The 21,385-nt window shown below is 44.9% G+C and overlaps 1 protein-coding gene across 1 annotated transcript in view; it reads left to right on the top strand.

The window, feature by feature from the left end:
• The window catches only part of adgrb2 (adhesion G protein-coupled receptor B2), a 332,454-nt gene that overhangs the window by 172,939 nt on the left and 138,130 nt on the right, over positions 1–21,385 (top strand). Inside the window, exons 5-9 of the mRNA XM_083646528.1 lie at positions 465–626; positions 12,529–12,693; positions 13,707–13,871; positions 15,514–15,615; positions 19,676–19,782. Of these exons, the coding sequence (XP_083502654.1) occupies positions 465–626; positions 12,529–12,693; positions 13,707–13,871; positions 15,514–15,615; positions 19,676–19,782 (701 nt within the window). The remainder of the gene's footprint in view (positions 1–464; positions 627–12,528; positions 12,694–13,706; positions 13,872–15,513; positions 15,616–19,675; positions 19,783–21,385) is intronic.

The raw sequence follows: 21,385 nt of genomic DNA, 5'->3' as shown, positions 1-21,385 counted from the left end.
AGAAGAGAAACATTGATAAATGCTTTAATTGGTGTTGAAGCGTTTGAAGTCATGGCAGCTATAGAAAGCTGACAGCTATACATACATATTCATCTCAGAAGCCAACTCACCATGCTCATTTCCCTTGTCATAACTCTAACTGCATAAGCGCATGTCTTCAGATGCCAGACTGTCCATTCCTAACTGATTCACTGACCTTGTTCTTCATGTGTCATGCATCCTGACAGATAAATCCTGACAGATAAATTAACAGCAAGTTGTTTTCTTGCATTTTCTTGTTTTCAAAGTGTTTTTTTCTTGAACTGAACAGTTTTGATGGAGGTGTCTCCCTCCTGTGTTCACACTCATCTAATCTCTCATGTTTCTCTCATTCTCTAACCCTCCTGCCTGCCATGGGATACGCTCCACCTCATCCCCATTGTGTGCGTGTGTGTGTGCGCGTGTGTGTGTGCATGTGCGTGCAGTGCATGGTATGTGGGAGGAGTGGTCGTCATGGAGTCTGTGCTCTGTGACGTGTGGGCGGGGCTCCAGGACCCGAACCAGGAAGTGTGTGAACGGAGGCGGGGCCACAGATTGCAGGAGTCCCGAGACTCAGACCAAACCCTGCAACATAGCAGTGTGTCCTGGTTAGTACCATCCCCATTTACATGATATCTCTCTCTCTCTCTCTCTCTCTCTCTCTCTCTCTTTCTCTCTCTCTCTCTCTCTCTCTCTCCCTCTCTCTCTCTCTCTCTCTCTCTCTCTCTCTCTCACTGCCTAACCATGAATATGTCACCATTTTCTTTATCAAGATCTAAAACCAGGGTTTCCAGAGAAAATGCACATGTAAGATGTAGGGGTGTCACGATACACTCAGTTCACGATACACTCAGTTCACGATACGATACGTATCACGATACTGGGTTCACGATAACGATACGATACGATACGATTTTAACAATATTTTTTTAAACTTGAATAATGACAATATATGACTGGAAAAGTAGTATTTTATTTGAAATGCACAAATACAAAACATGCTGTTGTGGGAAATTGTTATTACAATAACAACTAGAAAAAACATGAGATTGGAGATAAGGCTTATCTTGAAATAGAATGAGTTACACCGTCACTTAGATTTACTTTGAACTAAAAGGTTTCTCAGCAGTATAAATTCTCATTATGCATCTTCAGTTTTTCTTCAAACTCAAACAACAAGACTTTTCTTAATCTATTTTTTATGCATCTTCAGTTTTTCCTGTCAAGTAAACAGTTTTGCCAGAAACTCAATTGAATGGTTTCTCTCCTGTATAACTTCTCATGTGTCTCTTCAGAGACTTGTTCAACTGAACTACTTTCCACACATTGAACTTCAACAAACAAAGACGTTTCTTAGTCTATTTTTTGAAAAAAAAAAAAAAAAAAAAAATTTGCGATATGAGATTTCATCTCAACGATACATATCGTGACGTTTTACTATCGCGAAATTTCGTGGGACGATATATTGTGACACCCCTAGTAAGATGTCAATGTCCCAGACAAATGGGGAGAAATTCCGGTCAAATATCTGCTTTTCATTATGTAACGTTATCCGATCTGCGTCATCACGCTCGCCGCGGCCATATCGTTGACATACCGCTGCAGCTGTCAACTAGTGGCAGCCTAGGTGACAATAGCGCTAGCATTATCTCTATTGTCTATTACCGTTACTGTCCCTTAGGTACATTACAAAATAGTGTGCCTTGCATTATGTAGCCTACTGTAGTAATGACAGCAATTAAATAAAACAGGGCTTGTTTGTATGCTATCCCTACCATCCGCAGATGTAAGTAGCATGAGAGAGATGTGTGCGTAGTTAGTAGAAACAGGCCAAACTTTCAGCCAGCTCCTTACTGATCTGCTCATTTGACCAGGTAACAGTGAGTGTGTTGATGCACACAATAATCGGATAACTGAGAATAATCAGGTAATTGGCAATAATCCGATTTCCCCGTTTACACGCACTTTAGTATAGATAGCGGGAACTCACCTCAACGTGTGTGAGTGGACATGCACTGAATACAACTGATGATTCAGCAGAAAGCTAGGTGTGTTTATTGGATTTCTCATAATCTGATAACGGCCTTTATCTGATAAAGGATATGGGTTTATGCTGTTTACAAGAGCACTCGAATAATCTGCTAATCCAATATGATCGCTTTATTAGTGTGCATGTGAACGCACTCAGGTGTGGTGTACGCGTTTCTTCACCTCCTCCTCTGACTGTTAGGCCTCATGGCGGCTCACAAACAGGTACGACTCTTCACTTAATACTAGCTAACATTACTGGTGTTGGATCAATCATGACCAATCACTTTACAAACTCTGCTTCCCTGAGCTAAATGGCTACCTGCGGTAAACAAAACAAAGAACCTGAGGTGAGCAGACTTGCTGTGAGGAGCTGGCAGAAAGGGTCACCCGTTGCTCCTACATCTCTCCTGTGCTGGCTTAGAGCTTAGAGCTCTTTCCCTTCACATCTGTGGATGGTGGATAGCTGCATACAAACTAACCGCGGGGATTTTATTGCTGTCATTAAGTCGTTTATATGCAGGCCACCATCGCTGTTTTGTAATACATCCTCACGCAACAGAAACAGTAATATACAATAGAGATAACGCTAGCAGTGGCTAGTTTCCTATTAGCCTGCTGTCACCGAGGCTGTCACTTGTTGACAGTTGAGCTGCAGTGCTACTGCATGTCAACGATGGCAACGATGGCCGCGGTGACCGTGATGACGCTGATAGAGGGAATTGTTTTCACAACACATGACAAGAGATATGTCAGATTTCAACATATTTTACGATATAAAACTGTAGCCTAATTACCAGATAATGGAAACCCTGTCTAAAAAACAATTGTTTGGGGTCTGTCACACGTCTTTTCCATGGATTACATGCACATGTATTCATATGTTGCGTTCTGCAAACTTTTTTGATTTTCTGTTTCTCTACGTATCACTCATCCTGTGTGAAACATCCAGATAAGCATTCCTTTATTCTCCACTATCTTCCAATGCAGCTAAACTGTCTCCCATCTGGGGCGTCTGGCTAGTGTAGAGGTAAAAGCACTCGCCTACCACCACGGAGACACAGGTTAAATTCCCGGCAGTAGTACTTCCGGCTTGTTCAGGCGTTCCTACAGACACAATTGGCCATGTCGGCGGGTGGGAAGCCGGTGGGGTATGAGTCCTGGCCGCTGCAGTAGCGCCTCCACTGGTCGGTCGGGGGACCTGTTTGGTGGGGGGGAACTGGGGGGAATAGCGTAATCCTCCCATGCGCTAGTCTCGGTTTCCAGATGTTTGGTGAGCGGCGCCAACAGCGCCACCTTACCACCAAACGTCTGGGAATTTACTGTTCCAAATCTGGTTCAGAGCCCGGCGAGAACGGCCGGCAGCAGACACACCTACATTTATGATTAGAATTCTATTTGGTAGCGGCAATGCAATGTTTCATAGTTCCAATATAGAGCAAGACACTGATGTGCTGCAAAGATAGTTTATACCTGTCCTGTTGTTTATTTTACAATAATTTTTCCTACCCGGAATTGGTCCGCTTGCTACTGTGTGAAGTCATCAGACAGCAGGCTCTGTAACGTTAGCCTTGGGAGTCGGGCTTATCGCTGGGGGAAATACCTCTAGCCGCCGGGGCCGGATGAAACACGTCCTATTAACAGGTTATGTTTGTTTCTAAGTGATTAATATGTTTCTCCGCAAACGCGACAGCACCGGTTCTGCATGAGCGTCACTGCCCCCAGAAAGCAGGCCCGCCCACAATACTCATGATTGGTTCTCCGATGCAAAGCTTCCAACAGCACCACCTAACGTTATGAAAATATTTAAATAGTAATATTCTCAGTCTTACAGTAGTGAAACGGATTAAGACTGAGGGCTGAGTCTACCCATGCGCTAAATCCTTCCGGTGAAACACCTCGCTGTCAGGTGAAAAGAAGCAGCTGGCGACTGCACATGTATATCAGAGGAAGCATGGGGGTGGAGCAATGACCGGGACACCAGGGGGAATTGGTCAAGTACAGTTGGGAAGAAAAAGCCAGAAAAAAGGTTTTCCTTTTCTTTCTCTCTCTCTCTCATCCATCTGAATATGACTAACCCTCCACCTCTCCTGTCTGCTCATGCTCACTGCTGTCACCGCAGTAGTGTTTTCACAAGTCCATCTTGAGCCCAGGTCAGCCCGGCGGATTCACGCCCCAGACTTTCAAGCTGCCGTTCAGCCTCTCCTCAAGCATGGCCGGGCCAGGCGGAGCCCCGCCGTAGCTTCAGGTTGGGTTTCTGTGCCTCCATCCTGTTCGGCTACGTCTGGATTGCTGAGCAGTCCTACACTACTGCAGTGCAGCGCTTCAGCAATTGTCTCTGTGAGATTACCTATTAGGCCTACCTCGTGAAGAACAGCAACAATAAGTCACTGGGGCCCCCGTCCCGTTCTGGTGCCGAGTGGACCTCAGGGCGACATTCCAATTTGGCTCAGACCGTTCAGCCGAGACATCTTGATCGGGCCGCCGTTGGAGTGGAATTGGCCATTGAGATGAAGTCTCGATGGAGTGGGATCTGAGGAGAGATGGTTTGTTTGACCAACAGTGATTGCAGCCAATCACACCAACAGTGATTGCAGCCAATCACAGTGCGTCCTCCAAGAGGGCGTCACGGATGATCACTTGATTACATTCTTCATATATCATCTCCACATCGTGGAATTTCATCATCGTCTCAATAGAAAAAGGGTAGAGTTCAAATATTATGCGTCATTCAAAGCAGTGTCTTATGTACCCCTTGAGCTGTTTTGCCATTCCATTAGTACCCCCTCACTCATGCATGTTATTTGCGTGTGAAAGAAAACACTGTGGCTGATCCACACACGTATATACAACTAGCCTAAATCCATACAAAATATACTCCGTAGAGTAGTGCAACAGTTGACACCTTGGGGGAACTAGTTGCCGTGCACACGTACCATTTTAGCAATGGGCTTATTTTTATTTTATTTATTTATTTATTATTTTGGAAATAAATTGTAACCCCCAATCTGTCCACATAACCCCTGCAAGCTGCTCAAGTACCCCTGGTTGGGAATAACTGGTTTAAAGACTTAGTATATTTTAGCCACAGTGACACAGTGTTTTTGTTTTATTTAGGATTCTATTTCAGGTCTCTGTCTTGAAAACCCCTGACTTTGAAAGCATTACATTAGAAACGGATGTTCATTTCAGTAAGGCATAATAACAGTGAAATGATTTGCTAAGTGCTTTCTATTGACTGTGGATTGGCAGAATTTAAATAACGTTGCATAATGTCAGAATAATGGCATTTAATGGACACACACCAACACTAACACATAAGACAGCTTCATAAAACAATTGGTGGTTGCCTCTTGAATAATTACCTTTTCTTTTCCCCTGGTTTGATTTCAGTCTGATGTAGAGTGTGTGTGTGTGTGCACTTGAGCAATTTGCATTCATCTTTATGCATGTGCTGTATGTATGTGTATACAAACATACGTGTCCTATTTGCATACACCTGTAGCTATAAATAGACTGAGCAATTATCACAGGGTAAATTAGATTATTATGTTTTATTATTAGAACGGGGGGAGGTGCTCTCCCTTGCCTTTGCACGTATGTCTCATTTGAATTTCTGAATGCACACTGAAGTGGAGCCTGTGTGGGCTAAATCTGTCTTGTGTCCTCGCCCTCCCTACTGTCTGATTTAATCAGTTTTTTTCCTAAAGAGGGGTTTCGTAAGGTTAATATTTAAATAAAACAAAACTGTCCTCGTCGCCACACTAAGAGGCTGTAAAGTTCTGTCGCAAAGAGAGAGAGAGAGAGAGAGAGAGAGAGAGAGAGAGAGAGGGGGGAGGAGAAGGAGACGTAATGTGAAGTACGCCCTCCGGGGTGTTTTGCCATGCTGTTTTGGGAACAGTGATGGAGAGAGGGGGTTTGGCAGAGAGACAGGGCCTTAAGGAAGTGTGTGTGTGTGTGTGTGTGTGTGTGTGTGTGTGTGTGTGTGTGTGTGTGTGTGTGTGTGTGAGAGAGAGAGAGAGAGAGAGAATGTGTGTGTGAATGTATCACGGCGGACTCACAGTGCTTTTGGGAGTTCAAAGGCAATGGTGCTTTGAAATGATAAATACCAGCACAGTCCTTTTGGCAGAAAAGTCCAAGCTTTGATGGATGTTGTCTGAATACTGTGTGTGTGTGTGTGTGTGTGTGTGTGTGTGTGTGTGTGTGTGTGTGTGTGTGTGTGTACGTGTGTGTGTGTGTGTGTGTATGCGTGTGTGTGCACGCGTGTGTGTGTACGCATGTGTGTGTGTACGCATGTGTGTGTGTACGCGCGCGCGCCCACGTGTGTGTCCAAATACCAAAGAAGTGAACTTTGTTACACCATATGCTATAAGGGACATGGCTTTAGGTTTGGCAGCCTGCTGGCAGCCAAATGACCCAGACGCCAACTGCAGATTGCGGCACCTGTAGGTGTTTGTGTCTACGTGCGTGTCTCAGTGAGTTTGTCACTGCACAGCATAAACTCTACAGCTACAAATATACTCTATATAGCTACAAATATACTCTATAGCTACAAATATACTATGTAGCTACAAATATACTCTATATAGCTACAAATATACTCTATAGCTACAATTATAAAATGGCTCTCTCAAATCAAGCAATCTGATTGGTTCACAGCCATTGTATAATTCCAGTAACCGAGTTCAATAACCCATGGCCATGGGTTATTGGTTGCCATGGCAACTCTCTTACTAAAAGGCAGCGCTGCACTCGAGCCAAACAGCTTTCTCCTGATCTGCTGTATGGAGGGTCACTAGTCGGACGCATGATGGCGCAACTCTCTTACTAAAAGTACCTCAAAAACAAAATGGCGGAGACAGCTTTTCAGATCCTTGTGAATCGATCTTCGCTTATAACTTTACTAATACTTCGCAGAAAATGATGTTTTGTACAAGAATAGACGCGGGCTAATGTCTTAACCCCTCTCTCGCGCGCCCTCACTCTTAACCCCGCATTTCTAAATAAGACGTAACGTTACTTGGTGTGGGCATATGGCTCTGGTGTCGGGCTTTGTAAAAAGTCCAGGCAAGCGCCAGGATTGGCCAATGTCGACTTCAGTCTCCAGAACGATCCAATCAAATCACCCGCACGTCTATCTTCTTGCTAGAGGTCCCGCCTTACAGTAGTGTTTCAACTGACTCTCAGAATACCATGCCAGTCGGACTTATAGTGTTATTATTATTATATTATTATACTTGGAACCCTTTTATAAAAGCAATATAGCACTCGAGCAGCGTGTGTTGTGGAATATATCCCCCTGCTCAGTTGTTATCCCACTCGGCCTGCGGCCTCGTGGGATAACAACTGATCAGGGGGATATATTCACCACAACACACTTGCTCTCGTGATATATTGCTTAAATATACTATGTAGCTACAAATATACTCTATATAGCTACAAATATACTCTATATAGCTACAAATATACTCTATAGCTACAAATATACTATGTAGCTACAAATATACTCTATATAGCTACAAATATACTATGTAGCTACAAATATACTCTATATAGCTACAAATATACTCTGTAGCTACAAATATACTATGTAGCTACAAATATACTCTATATAGCTACAAATATACTCTATAGCTACAAATATACTATGTAGCTACAAATATACTCTATATAGCTACAAATATACTCTATAGCTACAAATATACTATGTAGCTACAAATATACTCTATATAGCTACAAATATACTCTATAGCTACAAATATACTATGTAGCTACAAATATACTCTATATAGCTACAAATATACTCTATATAGCTACAAATATACTCTATCGCTACAAATATACTATGTAGCTACAAATATACTCTATATAGCTACAAATATACTCTATAGCTACAAATATACGTAGCTAGTACACATATACTGTGTATATGCATATACTGAGGTATTTAAGACTGCTAACTTTATCTCTAGGGCCTGGAATAAAAGGCAAGCACAGCTCTTTAAGTAGGTTCAGGTGGTGGTTTTCATGCTGTACAACTTTACTGTATGTATTTTGGGTGTTTTCTGTTGGTTTTATGTTTTGATCATTGTTTGTTTAAATGATGAACAGTAAAAGTGTCCTGTAAGCCCATGTGGGCTGGGCTTCATTCGAAGCATGACACTTAAATAAAGAAAATCAATCAATCATATACTCTATATAGCTACATATACTCTATATAGCTACAAATATACTCTATCGCTACAAATATACTATGTAGCTACAAATATACTCTATATAGCTACAAATATACTCTATATAGCTACAAATATACTGTATAGCTACAAATATACTATGTAGATAGTACACATATACTCTATATAGCTACAAATATACTCTATATAGCTACAAATATACTCTATCGCTACAAATATACTATGTAGCTACAAATATACTCTATATAGCTACAAATATACTCTATATAGCTACATATATACTCTGTAGCTACAAATATACTCTATATAGCTACACATATACTCTATATAGCTACAAATATACTCTGTAGCTACAAATATACTCTGTAGCTACAAATATACTCTATAGCTCCAAATCTTCTGGCTTCATTCAAATTCATTAAATTTGTCTCCTTCAATATTACCATAAATTTTACCCCCTAACCCTTCACCCCGGCTGCCTCACATCGGCTTATCTGTTCTGCAGAAGGATGTTACCTAACACAGCAAGCACACACACACACATACTGTATGTGGGAAGAGTAGTAAATGTTAATATGACAGATTTGTGTGTGTGTGTTGTAAATGTTAATATGACAGGCGTTGCATCAAATATAGAGTGTCAATAGGCTAAGAGCGGAGGAAATGTCCTACATGCATAATTCATCTGATCATATAAGACCTTTTAGAGCTCACATCAAGACCTAAAAGGCACTTAGATCATCTAAGTTAGGTGTGTAGGCAGAAAGCCTGCTGGATATAGCCTGGGACCTCTTTGACACCTACCCTCCTTTTTTCACCTTCCTCACAATATAAACAGGCAAGTTCATAGCAGAGTTTATGCTGGAGGATGAATGTCTTAATTACAAACAAATTGATACTTTGTGGTTTTGGCAGGAAAACCGCAGCCTATACCGCCCTCTGTGCCATACTACACCGCTCCTTCACTACAATCAATACAACTGTTACTGGCTGTGTTCAGTCTGTTCACATGATACGTATCCTAGCCCTGTTGGGAAATGTCTCACCGTATGCGTCTTGTTCGCTTTGCATAAAGAATAATCACAGCTCCTGGAACCCTATAGCTTTAACGTTGATGTCATTTAGTGCTTCCTGTGCAGACAATGCTGTGGATGGGTTCGTTTACTCCTCTAGACACCGCCAACGAGCTTTGTGCTCACTACTTTTGTGAATATGTTTGTGTGAGTTTGTATTCTATATATACCAAATGTCCTCATGAGGATATTCCATAATTGGCTATTTTATGGCTTGGGATTCAGTGTTAAGGTTTGAATTAGAATGATATATATATATAGATATAAATATATATAGCTGGATGTGCCTGAGGCGACCAACTGGCTCCTTTCTACGTGAAGGAGCAGCGGCTCTCCTCCGGGTCCCTCACAGATGACTGAGCTTCTCACCTTATCCCTGAGGGAGACGCCAGAGAAAACCCATTTTGGCCGCTTGTATCCATGATCATGTCCTTTCGGTCATGCCCCATCCTTCATGACCATACTGTAGGTGAGGGTAGGAATGAAGATCAACCAGTAGATCGAGAGCTTTGCCTTCTGGCTCAGCTCTCTTTTCATCACAGCGATGCGGTAAAGCGAACGCAATACCGCTCACGCTGCTCAGATTCTCCCGGCCCATCTCCCGCTTCATTGTCCCCTCACTCGAGAACAAGACCCTGAGATACTTGAACTCCTTCACTTGGGGTAAGGACTCATTCCCTACCTGGAGTAGATCATCCACTGGTTTCCTGCTGAGAACAATGGCCTCGGATTTAGAGGTGCTGATCCTCATCCCAGCTGCTTCAACTACAGATATTATATAATCATATCCAAGGATATGATGCCAAGTTGACTGCACATAATGAGCACGTTTTTTGTATACCAATTGCAAAACTTTGTGCTTTTAAGACAGAAGGGAAGGGACGGAATTTGACTATTTTCAAATCACTTTGCAAGGTGTAGTAGTAGCTGATACGGTATTACCAAATGGCTTATGTTAGCAAACATAACAATATTAAAACCAGTTTCTTTGTTTTGCTAGTATTCTTATTAATATTAATGTCCAGGGCATGTCCACAGGCTGACGCCATCTGTATTCACTTCTTCTGTCAAGTTGCTTGTTACAAATATGTGCTAATCATACATATGTATCAAGGAGAGAAACAGTAGTTGGCTTGTCACGGACCTCGACACGCAGTCATGCATTTCCAAGCTACACACAGAACAACACGTTTTCAACTCCCATCGACGCTCTTCTCCGTGTATTCTCTTTGGTGTAGTCCTCCTGAGTGGCACACACACACACACACACACACACACACACACCCTCACAATTATATAAACCGTCACCGGCTTTGAATAGACCAAAAAGCTTTATTTTGACTTTTGGCAGTAATAATGATTCATTTTCCTATCCTTGAGTGATTTTCATAATTCTCTGTGCGTTTGGGATATTTGATCTGACAACTCTATTACCACCGGCAGCACAGCTTTTTTCTGCCAGCAATCAAAAAGGACAGAGGGGGCTTTCATTACATGGGGGTTGATGTCATCAGGCTCGGGCTAAGCTGCTCAGTATTCAGGCACTGCTGTGCTGTCAGGCACTACTCTATTGGATTCAACTCTTGTCTTTTTTTTTTTCTCCATTGTATTTCTTTTTATTTAGCTGCTCCTACAGCCTACAAGCACCATTTGAAATGGGACCGTTTCAAATGTGTTCTAGTCGGTCTGAATTTGGAATGGATACCGTATTTTTAAAAACTCCAAGGCGGTGTAACTCTGTCTGCACTCTGTGTGAACTCCCACTTGCTTTAAAACTAAGCTTGAAAGGAAGCAACTGTAATGTGTTATTGCTTAACAGATTGAAATATTTCTTACGCTTGTGTGTTGCTATTTGTGGAGTACTAAATAGCATCTGTGATTTATTTCTTATGGGGCAGCATAAGGGACAAAATTAAGACTACTGAGAAGCCGTCGGAGGCTATATCTTTGCCAAAGCCAGCTATGGATCTGGCCAATGATATGCCGGCACCGGCAACTGAGAGACCGTCGGTGAGAAATGAGAAGCCGACTATTCATTTGTCTTACCAAGCAATCCACTGGATCGGCTATTGGATCGGCTGGTCATTAGCTTGTCTAGGCTAGCTACTAGCTTGGAGAGGCTAGCAACCCATTGGATCGGCTAGTCATTAGCATTTCTAAACCCACATAGGATAAGCAATAACCACGCCCTGTGGCACCGGGATTGGCCAGGAGCATTGAAGCTTGGGACTAAAGCACCTGGGGTTTTTCATCTTTTAAAATAAAGATGTTTAAAAAACTATTGCTTGTTACATTTTCAGTGCTGTACCTTTTCTCTGGGTAAGAATTGATCTTGAAATTAACGATATGATACATTATATTATATGAGCTATGAACGTGAACACAACACCGTTTATATTATTGCATGTTTTTGTAGATTGTGTACACATTGTGTAGATTACAATTATTATGCTTATTATTATTACTATGCTAAGGAAGGTAGGTGACCATAATTAATTTCAATGTCCGCTCTCGAAATCACTGTCCGTTCTCAAGAGCTATTCAGTTGGTTCATGAAATCGCTGGGCTGCGTGCCCTCCAGTGTTGCTCCTGGCCAATCCGGGCGCCACAGGGCGTGGTTATTGCTTATCCTATGTGGGATTAGAAATGCTAATGACCAGCCGATCCAATGGGTTGCTAGCCTCTCCAAGCTAGTAGCTAGCCTCTCCAAGCTAATGACCAGCCGATCCAATAGCCGATCCAGTGGATTGCTTGGTAAGACAAATGAATAGTCAGCTTCTCATTTCTCACCGACGGTCTCTCAGTTGCCGGTGCCGGCATATCATTGGCCAGATCCATAGCTGGCTTTGGCAAAGATATAGCCTCCGACGGCTTCTCAGTAGTCTTAAATTTGTCCCTTACGCTGCCCCATAATTTCTTCTTCTCTCTGTCCTCTCGTACATTCTGTTTACATGTCGCTGACGCACTTTCTCTCTCTCCCCCTCTCCCCCGCTCTCTCTCTCCCCCCCCCCCTCCCCCACTCTCCCTCTCCCCCGCTCTCTCTTCCATCCCAACGCCTCTCCCTTCCCTCAAAACCTCGGCATCCATTTATCTTGATTTCCGTGCGTCTCTCAAAATCTTCCCCCCCGTCTGACTTCATCTATCCCGCCCATTCCCTCTGTCTCTCCCCATCTCCCTCCCTCCCTGCCTGGTGTCTGTCCTCTCTGTGGCTCCAGTGGAGGGCCAGTGGTTGGACTGGGCTCCGTGGGCGACATGCAGCGTGACGTGCGACGCGGGGACCCAGCTGAGACAGCGGCGGTGCAGTGCCTCGGTGCACGGCTGGGCCGAGTGCAAGGGCCCCCACCAGGAGAGCAGGGAGTGCACCAACCCCTCGTGCGGCGGTAAGACGGGCAATAAAAACGACACACCCAAACGCCGTTACGCAAACACAGATCGTACGTTATCCCAAAGGCGTCGGCACCAGTGTCGATTTGCGCTCTGATTTGATTCTCCAATTCCACAGACCGGCAATAGAGTACCGCTAGGGAGCACGCTCCGTTCCCTCGTCTGGGAGTCAATTTGATTTTCTCTATGTGGGTTTTGGTTAGATACCTGAAATAAGATTTGTGGTTAGCAAAAGTTGATCAAACTGCAAATCTTTGTGTTCAGCAAGATAATCCTATCCTACTCCTATAATTGAAAAGTTGTCAGTCTGTCTGTTTGTTTGTGCAGAGTGTCAAGGTGCCCCGTTGCTCCGATCGCCTCCCAAATTTGCCAAAACACTTTTCAGGATCTGGAATTAATCTGGAGGGGGGGGGGGGTATTTTACATTTGTAGGCGTTCACACTCACAGAGCCAGGATGTGGATGACGTGGCATGAGTTGACATGAGTTTAGTTACACCCCCCCCCCCCCCCCCTGAAAAATTGCGCCCATGGCGCATCGTCCCGTCTACTCTCCACCCTAGTCTTTATGAGTTTCATAAAGTCTTTACAAATGAGTTTCATAAACTTTTGTTAACCACAGACATTATTTCAGGCGTCTAACCAAAATCCCCGTACAAAAACCCTATTGACCTCCAGACGAGGGAATCGGGCGATGCTAGCTTCCGGGTTTTAGGACTCTTTCCTGCGGCACTCTATTTGTGGGTTGGGACTGAAATTGGGTTGTGAGTCTGTTTCGATTGAGGCCCTGAAGGACAAGAATACTAGTGCATTTTAATGAGACAGAGTCCCAGAATGGCCTCATATTGACTTAATTTGGGTCCCACACTTCAAAAAGAAAAAAAAAGTTGAAGAACCTCTTGCCCTAAAGTCATAACCTAAATTCATCAAAACAGCTCCATCTTTTCCCCCTTCTCCACTCCACATGCCTTCCTGCCTTCCTCCACCCCGCCATGCTGCTCCTGTTTTCAGGCGGAGGGAACTGGGGCAGCTGGAACCACTGGAGTCTGTGCAGCAAGACGTGCGACTCCGGCTGGCAGCGCCGCTTCAGGATGTGCGAGGGCACCGGCGCGCAAGGCAACCCGTGTGACGGCTCCGGAGAGGAGACCCGCTCCTGCAACGAGAAGAAGTGCCCGGGTCAGTGTGTGTGTGTGCGTGTGCGTGTGCGTGTGTGTTTATGTGTGTGTGTGTGTGTCTGTGAGAGAGAGAGAGAGAGAGTTATATGTAGGCTATTATGCATATTATTCATGCATCGCGCATCTCAGGGGTGTTTGTGTCTCTGTTTGTATCTGCGTTAATAGTCTCATTGCTACACAAGCTCATAATTCCGCGCGTGTGTGCGCGTGTGTGTGTGTGTGCGCGCGTGTGTGTGCGCGCGCTGCGCGCGCGCGTGTGTGTGTGTGTATGTGTGTGTGAGAGAGGCAGAGAGAGAGAGAGAGAGAGCTCAATCTGTGCATGCTCCGTGTTTATCAGGCAGGGTGAAAGTGATTCCCAGCGGTTCACAACACAGCCGAGGGCGTCCATCTTAATTTTAGAACTGCACTCCTCTCATTTCTGTCTGCCTCTCATCTGTTTTTCTGTCAGTTCACATACCCATCCATCCATCCACCCATCCATCATCCATGCATCCACCTATCTATACATCCATCCACCTATCTATACATCTACCCATCCATCCATCATCCATCCATCCCTCCATCCACCTATCTCTCCATCCATCCATCCATCCTTGTTTACCTGTAAGCTCCATCGTCTCTCCTTACACCTCTCCTCTTTAGCACTGTTCTTATCACACTAATCTCTCTCTCGCTCTCTCTCTCTCTCTCTCTCTCTCTCTCTCTCTGCGTCTCTCTGTCTCCCCCCTCTCTCTCTCTCTCCCTGGTGGAGGGTGGGTGAATTGTTCAAAGCCCTGCTCGGTGCGATTTGTCAGCGTGTCAGCCACTGCAGCAAATATTGTGGTTTAATAAGTATGCCCCTTGACTGGAGCTCTGTGTGTGCGTGTGTGTGTCTGCGTGTGTGTGTGTGTGTGTGTGTGTGTGTGTGTGTGTGTCTGCGTGTGTGTGTGTGTGTGTGTGTGTGTGTGTGTGTGTGTTTCTGCGCGTGTGTGTGTGTGTGTGTGTGTGTGTGTGTGTGTGTGAATATGCAGGCGTATTTCCCTATATAGCCTGAATGCCACGTGGGTAGGCCCTACTGTATGTGCTTGCCTGGACTTCAGAGAGCCTATACGAGAGATGATGAACCTTTCAGTGCAGCCTCTACCATGACCCCCCTTCCCTTTAAATAACTCTCAACCCTCTGTTCCACAAGACAATGGTCTGTCTGTTGGCTTTGCTGGCAAACATCATAACATATTTGCTCTCTCTCTCTCTCTCTCTCTCTCTCTCTCTCTCTCTCTGTCTCTCTCTCTTTCTCATCTCTCTCTCTTCTCTCTCCATCCTCCATCTCTCTGCCCCCCTCGGAATATCTTCAGAGCCCTCTCTGTTTTTCATCAGGGTTATGAAATAGAGAGATGAATAAAGTGAGAAGATGAAGAGCGAATGAGATACTGTACTGAGGCAGAGACACTGACAGAGAGCACTGAGCAATACCAGGAATAAGATTGCAAGCTTCAGGAGAACACTGATTTGAATCTTGTTTTTTCGGTGCGCTCTCTGTCTCCCTCCTCTGTGCGCGTGTGTCTGTGCGCGCGTGTAGCCGGTGTTTATGCATGTGCCCGCGCTTGCGTGCGCCTCAATTTTGACACGTTTTTTAATGCGTTTTTCCTCCCCCGCTTCTGCAGCGCCTCACGAGATCTGCAAAGACGAGCACCTTCTGGCCATGACATGGAAGAGAGCTTCCGCTGGAGAAACGGTCTACAACAAGTGTCCGACCAATGCCACTGGTCAGTATTGAAGGGCCACCCACGCCTGTTGAGTAGCACACTGACGCTCGGTTCACACACCAGAAGCATGTCACAAGCAGCGCGCCACGGGAAGCATCGAGCAGCAGCCTTGCCATTCACACCAGAAGCGCTCTGTTTTGCTCCACGCCTCGCTCTGTTTTGCCCTCTGAAGAAGGCCTTAGGCCGAAACGTCATTTCATTTAAAAAATGTGCATATGGAGCAGTGAGTGTGCGACACTTTCTTCATCCTCAATTGCCCCGTGCCGCGTCAAAAATAGACCTGACGCCGAAAACTCTCGCTGCACGCGTGGTGAGGCGAGGCAACGTGCTGCAGTGTCATCGGTCTCCCCTGCTAACAAGGATGCCGGAATGAAACTTCAGCGTCAGATCCGCGTTTGGGCTGTTATAGTTTGTGTAGATACATGACTGTGGTTGCCTTGAGGGGGTATCTAATGTATTTCTATGACAATGTCATTACATGTCCATGTTGCTACTCTATTGCCCACTGAATATTAACACAATAGTGCTTCAAGCTATAGCCCAATGATGCTCAACGTGGGGTACTCCGGGGACCACCAGGGGTCCTTGAGGGGGTTCCAGGGGGTCCCCAGCCAATTGATGAATTGTTAACCTTTGCCATTATTTAATTTACAGGAAGTTAACACAATTAGAGAATGGAGTAGAATGACTGTTTTGTTCATAGTTTCATTGTTATCTCTCAACCTACAACACACACAGTCATGGAATCCTGGACGAAATCATGTCTAGCAATAAGAAATATTATCAGATTTGCGTCCAAGAGACCAGATCTCATCAAATGGGCCTCCTGGGGGGTCCAATGTGGACTAAACTAGGGGTCCTTGATATGAAATAGGTTGAGCATCACTGCTGTACTGTCGCAGTTCATGACACCTTTTATATTTGCTATAAACACACAGGTCTGTGTGGGTGGTTAGCGTGAGCAGGGATAGCCTCCGTGGCTGAAGAGAAACAGAAAAGAGCGCCCCCTATAGAGTGCGGAAGCTCAAACTGCATCAACAGAAAATCCAAGGAGAAAGACAAAGTCACAGTGCTGGACACACTATTTGATTGGCAGGTGATCTCTGGGAAATGCAGTGCCAAGGTTGCCTTCAAATGCTGAAATGCACGTTTAGAGATTCATCACAATGTCCTTGAAGATACTGTGAGACTGTAGTGAGCCGTGATGTACAGGCAGCTCGTCATTACAGAATCCCCACCTCATGCATTTAACCAGCATCTATGCTGCAGTAGTATTCCAGTGTGTTGCACTGGTACCATATTAGCAAGCATAGAACGTAACACGAAACCTCACGGTTCCTCAACCGAGCTACCAGACTTATTCCTTTTAACTTTTGAGAGCCGGAGAAATGATCAAAATTGTATTTTGCCCAAACAATTTTTCTTCAGGATGGAGTCAAGAGCTGCAGTGGTTCAGCAAGTCTGTAATAAATAAAAAACGAAATAATAGTGGGGTGTCCTGGTAGTGCGGCGGTAGATTCCCTGCGTACCAACACAGGGGTTGCAGGTTCGAGGCCCCGTGTTACCTCCGGTTTGGCCAGGCGTCCATACAGCCACACTTGGCCGTGTCTGCGGGTGGGAAGCCAGAGTTAAGCTTAATTTATACTTATTGGAAAGTGTCGCTCAGCACATGACGAAAAACAAAATGTCTCGCTCATGGTGTTGCATTTATACTTCAGTGAACGTTCGCCTCGGTTCAACGGTCACGTGACTCACCAACGCTATAAGAGGGAATTCACAGTGAAACCACGTTGAAGTCATACATCAAGGACAGGCTGATAAAAATAGCGGGGACACGTTCATTCATTTAAATCGAGCGAAAACCAAAACAAGGAAGTCAAGAGTGCGTTCCGTCTATATATAGCCAATCACACTTGCACCACACTATGTGACGTAGTCAGCGACACTAGACATTTCACCAGGTAGCAGACACTGCTCGCCGACACTTGAAAGTGTCGACTCAAGTCCTCATTTCTGTCGGCGACGGTTTCAAAAGTGTCAACAGACAAAGCATAAATTGGGCTTAAGGGTTTGTGTCCTGGTCGCTGCACTAGTGCCTCCTCTGGTCGGTCGGGCGCGTTTGCTTGATCGTGGGGAGGGGAACTGGGGAAAAAGAAGTGGCTGGCGATTGCACATGTATCGGAGGAAGCATGTGCTAGTCTACAGTACAACTCTCGCCAGATCAGCAGAGGGGGTGGAGCAACGACCAGGACAGCCTAACAGGGAATTGGCCAAGTTACAATTGGGGAGAAAACGGGGGGAAATCTGAAGAAAAAAAAAAAAAAGTGCATTGAGTGCTTGGCTCTTCTCACTCCCACATCAGTATATGGCCAAACATCCACGTGAACCTTAAGATCTGCAGGAGCTAATTCTACATCCAACATGTTTATTATGAGGTGGTTGTTCCACCAAGGCAGAGCTCCTTGTGCATACAGGTAGAGTCTGTATCCGGCTTGGGAATGTGTTTTGTCTTAGCAGAGTATTTTGGCTGCTTCCCATCAGCTGCATCCGGTGGCTGCCAGGTTGAAGCAGCCAGCAGGTGTGAGCTGCCAAGCAGTGCAGACAGAGCTGCTACAAGGGGAATACTTGCTAGTAGTAATAACAAACCCAAATCATATTTGGCTCTAAGGAAATCAACAGCCCTGACTTTTGTTTTTAATCTTTAAGTGGCAGTGTTGTGGGTATGTAGTGGGTTTCTTCAGTCTGTGAACGCCATTTAGCAGACACACCGTGCATTGTTCTTTACCTGAATGTAGAGGTCTTCACGGGTCCAAAATCACGGACCCGGACCCTAATGGACCCGGGGAATTTGTGCCCGAACCCGTAATGGACCCGTCTATTATTAGACATCTGAGACCCGGTCCCGTTCAGAACCGATAAATACCGAGGCAGAGACTAGCGGACTAGATGCCGGGTTCAATTCCCGGCATCGGTACTTTCCGGCTTGGTTGGACGTTCCTACAGACACAATTGGCCGTGGCTGCGGGTGGGAAGCCGGTGGGGTATGAGTCCTGTTCTAGTCGGTCGGGGGCTCTGGGAGCGGGCGCGAACTGGTCGTGATCCTCCCACGCGCTACGTCCTGCCGGTGAAACTCCTCGCTGTCAGGTGAAAAGAAGCGGCTGGCAACTGCACGTCTATCGGAGGAAACATGTGCTAGTGCTACTCTACAACTCTCCCCAGGTCGGCAGAGAGGGTGGAGCAACGACTGCAGCAGGGAGAATTGGCCAAGTACAATTGGGAGAAATCTGAAAAAAGCATAGGGTTCCTAAAAAACGGGGGGGAAGGAAAATGGTCTATGGGAATGCCTCTCAATTCAATGTTATTTCTGTGTTGTTAGCGCAAAATATACTTAACTTACTGTACATACATCTTATGTTATCATACTAGGTTTCTATGTGATGCATGTCATACTAACTGATGAACAGCAGATTGTGATCTATGTTTCTATGTGATGCATGTCATAGTAACTGATGTACAGCAGCTGGTCCATTGACAGTGAATAGGAGAATGCTGGAGTTCTAAACTAGAGTGACGGATCATAAATTAGAGGATAAAATGGACCAACATTTCTCACCTATTTTTGGATTTCATCCTACTATGGAATCATGTTATAGGAAGAGAGGAAAACTCTGTCCTTCTGTCCCATTTACCTCCTCCACGGGTTGGCCAATCAGTGTGAAACTGCACATGGGGATGGAGAACTGGCATTGGCAGGGAATGACCAAGCCGATATTCCCATTTTCCCACATTTACGCCGCCAATGAGCATTTTTGACAAGTCTGCACGTAGTTGTTGTGCGTGCCTCCCTGCGTATGGACTAGTATTTAATACACACCATTTCGTCCTCAAATCTTAAATCCTGTGACATTCCATATGAAAGTGCTGGTATGAATACAGTTTTTAATATCTCTCTGTGTGTGTGTGTGTGTGTGTGTGTGTGTGTGTGTGTGTGTGTGTGTGTGTGTGTGTGTGTGTGTGTCTTTCTCTCCTCCCCCTCCCCCCCCTCCCTCTCTTTCTCCAGGATCTGCTAGTCGTCGTTGCATGCTGGACAATAATGGAGTTGCTTTCTGGGGTCCTCCGAGCTTCGCCAGATGCGTCTCACTTGATTATAGATATTTACATTTAACTGTAAGTCCGCCTCTCCCAAGGCAAACAGCTTGAATATAGCTATTTACATTGATCTGTAAGTTCGCCTCTCCCAAGGCAAACAGCTAAGCTCCCCATCCACCTCATAAACACTCACACAACTTCCAAACTCTCTCTAGAGACAGTAGCCCATTTCTTTCATTTCCAGCAAGACACACTTTATTTTGACACCTCATTTGAGCCTGTTGGTTGCAGCATGGCTTCCTGCCATACCTCAACCTCCCTCATCAAACCTCTCTCTCTCTCTCTCTCTCTCTCTCTCTCTCTTCTCTCTCTCTCTCTCTCTCTCTCTCTCTTTCTCTCTCTCTCTCTCTCTCTCTCTCTCATTACTGGATTTCTAAGAAAGTGCAGCGAAGAGTAGCTGCCGCCAAACAGAAGCCTCACTCTTTGCCTTATTCTCCACCCGTGATGTAGCTCTCTTCAACTTTCTTTTTGAAAAGTTTGACTCAAACGTAGCGGGGTGTCGTTGCCTCGCTGCTATCTCTAACAAACTATTCCAGAGCTCACTCCCACTTTATCAATTAATGAACAACGAGCATATTTAACGAGTGTGTTCGGCGGTCGGTCTGTCCTCCTGACTCTGCGACCTCCGACCTTTTCCATCTCCACTGTGATGGCGGCGGGAGATGGAGGTCAGGGATTGTGCGTGACGGGGCTGATTGCACGGTTAGCTTCAGTGCCAAGCTTCCATTAACACCGGGAGCCATTAATTAATTTTCTGTGATTGCTGTTATCTTCTGTTCTTCCACCGCCTTCTACTCTCTCTCTCTCTCTCTCTCTCTCTCTCTCTCGGTGTCTCTCTCTCACGCAAGCACGCTCTCGCAAATCTGTATCTCTTTCGCTCTCTGGAGGAATGCGATCCAATTTTGGAGCGAGCGTGTTTCGTTTAATTTATTAGTTTATTTAACAGGGGCCATGCACACAACACAACCGTCGGGCCAGAGTTAGCTATATCGCTAATTCATCTGCAGTCCCTGGGTAGGAAGATATTTAAAAAACAACAACACTAACTGTACAATACAAACAATTAAAAACAATACAATTAGCAAAGTTTACAAACAGTACATCACATAAAACACATAATAATCTCCATGTTGGAAAACAATTTTTTTTTGTCTGTACAAAGGTTTAGATCACTGATCACATGATAGATTTGTCTTGAGCCATGTTTCATGTGTAAAAAAAAATACTTATCTTTGCATTATCTGATATGGGTGTGAATTGTGTTCAATTTACTTCACTGCTCTGACTGAAAATGCTGATTGTCCAAAAGCAGTTTTCCCAAATTTAGCCAAGCAGTCAACTCTGGCTGATGCCCTGGTCCCTCTAGCATTGACCCTAAACACATCATCTTTTGTCTGTCTCTGCTCTGCGTTATTTCGAATCCCAGATAGGTTACGCAAAAACCACGCCCTGTGCCCGCCTACGCAGCAGTCAAGTGCCGGGATTGGCCAGGAGCAAGTCTTTTGTCTTCTTTTGACAGCTGGAATCTCCCACACCACAACCACTGCACGGCACGCAGCCCAGCGATTTCATGAACCAACTGAATTGCTCTTGATAGTGGACATTGAAATGAATTATTAGT

This window comes from Poromitra crassiceps (genome assembly GCF_964638095.1).
Source record: "Poromitra crassiceps genome assembly, chromosome: 11".
NCBI lineage: Eukaryota > Metazoa > Chordata > Actinopteri > Beryciformes > Melamphaidae > Poromitra > Poromitra crassiceps.
This window is presented reverse-complemented; position numbering and strand designations above follow the sequence as displayed.